Source organism: Zingiber officinale, chromosome 3B (genome assembly GCF_018446385.1).
Source record: "Zingiber officinale cultivar Zhangliang chromosome 3B, Zo_v1.1, whole genome shotgun sequence".
Classification (NCBI taxonomy): Eukaryota; Viridiplantae; Streptophyta; class Magnoliopsida; order Zingiberales; family Zingiberaceae; genus Zingiber; species Zingiber officinale.
Window position 1 is genome coordinate 113,605,590 of NC_055991.1, and position 8,019 is coordinate 113,613,608.

At 35.0% G+C, this 8,019-nt stretch overlaps 1 protein-coding gene across 3 annotated transcripts; it reads right to left on the minus strand.

Annotated features, from left to right (window-relative positions):
* Positions 1-1,603: 1,603 nt before the first annotated feature.
* Positions 1,604-3,887, minus strand: LOC121967320. Of its 3 annotated transcripts, XR_006107699.1 has the most exons (5): positions 3,197-3,887; positions 2,721-2,797; positions 2,229-2,299; positions 2,046-2,153; positions 1,838-1,951 (listed from the first exon to the last, which is right to left on the minus strand). XR_006107699.1 is itself a non-coding variant. In XM_042517467.1 (3 exons), the coding sequence occupies exons 1-3, from the start codon at positions 3,245-3,247 to the stop codon at positions 1,672-1,674; spliced, it is 408 nt and encodes a 135-aa protein (XP_042373401.1). In that variant the 5' UTR covers positions 3,248-3,887; the 3' UTR covers positions 1,604-1,671. The 3 variants fall into 3 exon arrangements, 1 of the variants encoding a protein (XP_042373401.1); XR_006107700.1 differs by lacking the exon at positions 2,229-2,299; XM_042517467.1 differs by lacking the exons at positions 2,046-2,153; positions 2,229-2,299 and having other exon boundaries at positions 1,604-1,951.
* Between the last annotated feature and the right edge of the window lie 4,132 nt (positions 3,888-8,019).

The following is an 8,019-nucleotide window of genomic DNA, read 5'->3' on the forward strand; positions in this document are numbered from 1 at the left end:
GTAGCAAAAACAACGCTTTTGCAACGCTTTAAAAGCGTTGTCTTTTTTTCTGAAAAACAACATTATTGCAACGCTTTTAAAAACGTTGTTGTTTTTGGCAAAGACAACACTTTTACAACGCTTTAAAAATATTGTCTTTTTAAAATAAAAAATAAAAAAAAACTATTTTCAAAATCATTTTTTTATATTTACAAAACAATTAATTTTTTTTTACCATGTCTAGATTCGAATTTGACATATAAAATAGCATTTAATCAGCTCGGCTAATGATTTCAAACTGAAACCAAAACAATAGAATACAACCACAAAATATTAGAATTTATAGAAGAATTCAACTATATACAAAGACTAAATAGTTCTGTTTCATAGTAGATAGTGACATTCAAATTTAAAACAAACAAACACAAAATAGTGAGCCGGCCTCGAAGATAACGATCTGCATGCTTACTTCTACTAGAAATATTGTTCAAAAAGGATTGTCGACTTGAGACTTGGCACAAAACACCTACCACTGTGTATCTGCCACAGAAAATAATACCATCAGTATAATGCAAAAGATATTTTTAACTCTTAAAGCTGAAAATAAAGGTCACAGTTCACACCATACAATAATGAGAAAATCTGGATTGAGAAAGATAAAATAATCATAATTCTAGATGTAGTGCCATAGAAAATCTGGATAGAAAATCTGGATTCAATAGAATGAATTCTTTAGTCTGTGCAGTAGGCTTCAGAATGGAATGAATTCTTTAGTATGTGCAGTAAGCTTCAGAATGGATTCAACAGAATGAATTCCTACAGCATAACTGTTTCTTTACAGAAGCAGTAGGCTTCAGAATTTGGAATGAGCTCACCAACGTTTCATCCACTCATCATAAACAAGAAGCAGTAGGCTTCAAAAAATGGAATGAGCTCATCAACGTTTCCACATTTCACTAGACAATATTTTGATATCTAGATTTCATTCAACTCTTATACGAATGTAGATTTCCATAAAACTAAAAGGTCTAACTGTGAAATCAAAGTTTGTTCAGGACGAAAGGAAAAATAATCTAAAATTTAATAGTTTAGACGAGAGATGAAACAAGAATCAACAAGCATAGATGTTATAGCCATAACAATCCACAAACGAATCACAATGCAGTTTATGGATTGTTCGTCAAACAGTTAATTGTAGAGAATGTAGAATGTCATGCTTCATAATTGCAAGAGATGGACACTTTACTAATGGAAAAGAATGAAATCATAATGTCTAGAAATGATGGTAAAGAGGTGTTAAAGTTTGTAATTTGACACTTTACTACACCTTGTTGAAACAAATGGTTCTATGTTCTAGAGTGGAAGTTGTACCAATTATATATTAGTAGCTCTCAATTCAGCATAAAAGATGAACACAGTCTGATTCCAGACTGTCCATCTTCAATTGGACAATATCACTCACACAATCTTGATATGAGCAAAAAGAACAAAATGATATCATTAGCAAAGGTAAGTTAAGAAATCAAGTTGCTGCTACCTTGTTCTGAAACTTTGTCAAAGATTGTTGTTCGTCCTTGAAGGATCAATAACATCAAAATACTTTGAAACAAAGGGTTGCCTGTGACAGCAGAAATAGTCAGCAAATGGACAGGTATTCCTGTATCTAAGCTGCAATAATCTGAGAGATAAAAGCTATTGTATCTGGAAATTCAATTTGTCAGAAACCTTCCACGAAACATAACTAAGAGATACAATGTCCATGGCCAATCCATTGAAAATATGAGAGTGCAGGAAAAAACTAACAAGCATAGCTGATAATGGATTCCAAAGAAGCAAGAAGTTGCTTCTTGCTAAAGATAATGAACTTACATAAACTTGAACGCATCTACTCATAAATATGATCTTGTATACATTCTGCCAACTCCGATCGCACCTCATCAATTTCTTCTCGAGAATACTCCTTTTGTGTGAACTGTGAACATTAATGAAAAAAAAATCAACATTGACTTTGCAAATTTTAAATAGTTTATTTCAAATAATTTGAGACATAAGCAAGAAAACATTACTATAGATCGTAGGGAATCTCTCTCGATAATTTCAACTTCTTCAAAAATTTGTCTCATAAATCACATCACATAATAACCACATTGTTTGGCATCTTGTCGTCGAGGAGCCTATGGTAATTAGATACAAATTATTAATGATAAACATACACATGAAAGAAGATTGTTATATATAATTACACATACCTTTACTACTTCCCACATAGCCTTTTTTTCTACCTTTCCTTCCCTTGTTTGAATTAAACAATCTTAAGGTCCTTCATATATTAATGATTTTTTATATATGAGTTTTGTATTAACATAAATGCTTAATAAAAATAAATATGAACTCACATTTCTACTATATATTTCCAATTCTCATCATGAATGCGGTGCCTTAGAGAATCCAACAAACATCATAGGAACATAAATCATATGAACATAAACTAGAGCATGTGACAAAACCTAAACTAGTTACATTCAAATAAAGAACAAACATCATAGGAACATAAATCACTAAACTAACAAGCATTACTTGGAATTAAACTAAAGAAATTGTATCAACTAAAACCTATACAATGGAAGAGACATTTAATCAAACACTTGATGGGCATGAGTCAATGAAATCATAATGTGTGCAAATTGAAATCATAATACCAGATATATTAATCAAAATATTATAAAAGTACTAGGTGAAACCTGAAATAGAAGAGACCGTTGTTTTGTCTCTGGATCAAATTGCTTTGAGACCCTATACCCTGGCCTCCCAATCTTAACTGCAAGGATAGTGCAATGTAACAACCAAGCACTAGTAATTGATTTTATAGAGTTCCAGAATATATAGATATATCAGTTGCAATGTCCCTATGTTAATCTAACTGAGCATTATATAAAAGAGAACATGGATACAACTTACAAGTAATAAAAGTGTCAAAGTACAAATTTCTCGAGCAGAAATAAATTACTCAAAAATAGAGAAAAGAAAAGAAACTGTAAACAAAACAACTTGTCCGCACAATTAACTACTAAATGATCAGATTACACCATGATCTAAATTCAACTACACATGTGCTATTCTAAATTCAATTAACCAATGTGATCCAATTCATCCCTAATTCAACACATAAACCTATCTAACAATCATCTACATCATGTATCAAAACCCCTACACATACCTCAAGCTCAGCCCCTTCTGTTGATCCCCAATCCAGAATCGTTACTGCCATGAAAGAGTAGCTGATGGGACCAAATAACACCACAGAACTAAACTTCCCTGCTGGAATCTTTCTCACGTAAGGTTTAGAGGCAATCAACAGTTCACTTTCTGCTGATCCTCAACCATAGATGGTTGCTGCCAGAAGAAGACTCCCCCACCAGATTACCTCAACAATCAAACGTCTCTGGTGAGCAAGGGAAAAGAAGAATCGGTCACACAACATCTCAACAACCCACAGAGTACGATGCCTTACCTCCAAGATCCGGCTAGGGCACAGCGCCACAAGAGGAAGAGGAGGAATCGAGGAAAGGTTCGGCGCTGAGGTTTGCGGGAAATCAAAGAAGAACAAGATAGCTCATCCTTGAGGCTCCGGGAATAAATCTACACCGGCGGTGCCGGGGAAAGAAGAAAAGGTCCGGCGAGAAGCAGGCGATCAGTCGTGCCCTAGGTATCGATTACTAAAGATGGCTTGGACTTCGCCGGTATCGTCGAGATCCGGCGACTTCCTCCTCAAGTGACACTGTCGATCGCCGAAGGTCGAAGCTCCGTTCCGTCGTCTTCGAGTCGTCCGTGAGAGAGAGCGCGTCAAGCAGAGGGGAGATCTGGGAAGAGAGGAATCGGGCGCGCAGAGCAGAAGTCAGGCTCGGGATTAAAAGGATCGGCATCTTTGACCCACTAAAAATCAAGAAGCGTTGTCATATACACTAAAAAAAAATAGCAATAGACAACGCTTTTCAAGAAGCGTTATCTTTGATCCATAAAAATCATTAATAGATAACGATTTTTAAAAAAGCATTGTCTATTAGTAAGAACATAAAGAAATAGACAACGCTTTTCACTAAAAGCGTTGTAAAAGGAAAAAAGACAACGCTTTTTATAAAAAACGTTGTCTTTTAAGTGTTGTAGAATCCCAATTTTCTTGTAGTGCAAGCACACACAACACAGCATAAAAAGCAATAAATAGAAAAACTAATTTTCAGCTATTATGACTTTTATCTATTGCTGTCCTCCGTGTGTCGCCAACCCTAGCTGCTGCCATCTTTGGCCACCGCCACCGGGTCTAGTTGTCGCATCCATCTTGCTCCTTGTTCCGCTGCGCCTCTGGTCCTCAAAAGGTTCCACGCCTTGCAAGATTCGATCCGCGACATAAATAGAATTTTACATTTTTCGATCCTATATTCCTCGAAGGAATGTACATGTAAACTAGATCGAACATAAAATAAAATTTACATCCATCGATCCTATATTCCATAAAAGGAATGTACATGTAACTAGATCAAAAATAAAATCCTAATAAAACTAAATACAGCTCCTGGTGTATTTTATAATACAATCATGCACACACAATAAAATGCCCTTGACATGTCCAAGGGTCCAATCACACACATAATAACTAAAAAGCCATAATAGTTGGATCCTACATCCACAAAGTTAGCACATCATACTATTAACCTGCCTAAATTATGTATGACATGTGCATAATTAACCTAATACCAAATACACAGAGGCAAAACCCTAGCTCTGATACCAATTGATGGTTGCTACTCGGAAAACCTAGAGGTTCCACTGTACAAAAATTTTGTACAAAGGTCTGAACCTTTTCCTAGCTACCATGTGTTCTTTTAAATTAAATTTTGGATCGCCTGCGGAACTTAACACGTTTGATCCAAAACTTAATCTATTCGTTCTTTTAGGTTTTGACTTGGGTCTCCTGCGGAACTTAACACGTTCGACCCAAATCACCTTAAGTTATTAATTCCATTAAATATTAATTTCCATAATTGGTTCCCAGTACTGACGTGGCGAGGCACACGGCCTTCTTGGATATGGGAGCAACCACCACCGACTAGACAAAACCTTTTATGGAAAGATAATATTTAATTTCCTAAAATAACTTTAGGTTAACCGAAAAGAACAATCAAATCACAAGGGAAAGAAAAACAAAAGAACACTATATCGAAAACAAATTCGAAACTCTATAATCGTATGCCTCTTGTATTTAGTATTATTTCCAAAAATAACTAGTATGATGCGGAAACAAAAATTACTAGTTATACCTTTTAGAAAAACCTCTTGATCTTCTACCGTATTTCTCTTCTAACCTCGGACGTTGTGTGGGCAACGATCTTCCGAAATGAGAACCACCAAGCACCTTCTTCTTCCTTGCAAGTTTCAGCCATCAAAACTTCTTCTAGGATGAAGAGGTTCGGCCACCACCACCATGCTCCAAGAGATACTAGAAATGAGGCTTGCTTTCTCTCCTTCTTCTCCTTCCTTGATCCGGCCACAAACAAAAACTCCACCAAGAGATAAGTTTCGGCCAACAAGAGGAGAGGAGAGTAATAGGGCCGGCCACCAAAACCAAAGAGGAGAGGAAGGAAAAGAATAGAGATCATTAACCATAGAGCCTTCTCTATCCCCTCTTTTATAATCCTTGGTCTTGGCAAATAAGGAAAATTTAATAAAAATTTCCTTAATTCTTTTTCCATTGAAAAGGAAAAATTATTTAATTAAAAATAATTTTCTTTTTCAAATACAATGGCCGGCCACCTCAAGCCCCAAATCAAGGAAAGTTTTAATTAAAACAAGAATTAAAACTTCCTAATTTGTTTCCGGAAATTTATAAAAATTTCTCCAATAATTTAATACCTTCATGATTGGTTAATAAAAAGGAAATTTTATAAATTAAAATCTTTCTTTTAAACATGTGGATAAAAAAAAAGTTATCTCTAAAAATTAAAATCTCTTTTAATCTACAAATAAGGAAAGATATCAAATCTTTTCTTAATCTCTTGTAGAAACTTATAAAAGAGAATATTTAATTTTTAAACTTTCTTTTAAATCATGAACATGGTTAAAAAGGAAAGTTTTTCTTAAAATTTAAAATCCTCCTTTAATCAACAAATAAGGAAAGATTTCAAATTTTAAACTTTCTTTTAAACATGTAGATGATTTACAAATAAGGAAAGTTTTTACCAAAAATTAAAAACATCCTTTTAAACTACAAATAAGGAAAGAGATTAATCTCTTCTCTTAATTTTTTGTAGAAAGCTATAAAAGGAAATTTTTAATTTTTAAACTCTCTTTTAAAATCATGATATCCACATAAGAAATAATTTTAATAAAAATCCTTTTTAATATTCTAGTGGCCGGCCACCTAAGCTTGGGACCCATGCTTTGGCCGGCCACCTACATGGCTCATCCACTTGGTCTTGGCCGGCCCTAGCTTGGGTTCCAAGCAAGCTTGGCCGGCCCCATTGGATGGGTAAGAAGGTGGGTATGCGGTGAGTATAAATCTCTATATACTAGAGGCTACGATAGGGACCGAGAGGAGGAATTGGTTTTGGTCTCCCGATGAAATTAAGCATCCCGTGTTCACCCCGAACACACAACTTAATTTCATCAATAATAAATCATTCCACTAAAGAACTATTATTGAACTATCGCACCAATCCCAAATTACATTTTGGGCACCTTATTATGAGTGTGTTAGTCTCCCTGTGTTTAAGATAACAAATGTCCACTAATTAAGTAAGTTACTGACAACTCACTTAATTAATATCTAGCTCCAAGAGTAGAACCACTCAACTTCATCGTCATGTTGGACTAAGTCCACCTGCAGGGTTTAACATGACAATCCATATGAGCTCCTCTTGAGGACATTCTCAACCTAGATCACTAGGACACAGTTTCCTTCTATAATCAACAATACACACCATAAGTGATATCATTTCCCAACTTATCGGGCTTATTGATTCATCGAACTAAATCTCACCCACTGATAAATTAAAGAAATAAATATCAAATATATGTGCTTGTTATTATATTAGGATTAAGAGCACACACTTCCATAATAATTGAGGTCTTTGTTTCTTTATAAAGTCAGTATAAAAGAAACGACCTCAAATGGTCTACTCAATACACTCTAAGTGTACTAGTGTAATTATATAGTTAAGATAAACTAATACCTAATTACACTACGACCTTCCAATGGTTTGTTCCTTTCCATTATGGTCGTGAGCTACTGTTTATAATTTATAAGGTACTGATAACATGATCTGTTGGTTGCTACTCGGAAAACCTAGAGGTTCCACTGTACAAAAATTTTGTACAAAGGTCTGAACCTTTTCCTAGCTACCATGTGTTTTTTTAAATTAAATTTTGGATCGCCTGCGGAACTTAACACGTATGATCCAAAACTTAATCTATTTGTTCTTTTAGGTTTTGACTTGGATCTCCTGCGGAACTTAACACGTTCGACCCAAATCACCTTAAGTTATTAATTCCATTAAATATTAATTTCCATAATTGGTTCCCAGTACTGACGTGGCGAGGCACACGGCCTTCTTGGATATGGGAGCAACCACCACCGACTAGTCAAAACCTTTTATGGAAAGATAATATTTAATTTCCTAAAATAACTTTAGGTTAACCGAAAAGAACAATCAAATCACAAGGGAAAGAAAAAAAAAGAACACTATATCGAAAACAAATTCGAAACTCTATAATCGTATGCCTCTTGTATTTAGTATTATTTCCAAAAATAACTAGTATGATGCGGAAACAAAAATTACTAGTTATACCTTTTAGAAAAACCTCTTGATCTTCTACCGTATTTCTCTTCTAACCTCGGACGTTGTGTGGGCAACGATCTTCCGAGATGAGAACCACCAAGCACCTTCTTCTTCCTTGCAAGTTTCAGCCATCAAAACTTCTTCTAGGATGAAGAGGTTCGGCCACCACCACCATGCTCCAAGAGATACTAGAAATGAGGCTTGCTTT

Bases quoted from the DNA above. Each gene is read 5' to 3' on its own strand.
- LOC121967320 (XM_042517467.1), bottom strand. From the start codon at position 3,247: ATGGCAGTAACGATTCTGGATTGGGGATCAACAGAAGGGGCTGAGCTT. The intron at 2,798-3,196 runs GTATGTGTAGGG...CTATCCTTGCAG, and splicing joins CAGAAGGGGCTGAGCTTGAG to TTAAGATTGGGAGGCCAGGG. The intron at 1,952-2,720 runs GTTTCACCTAGT...TAATGTTCACAG, and splicing joins AACGGTCTCTTCTATTTCAG to TTCACACAAAAGGAGTATTC.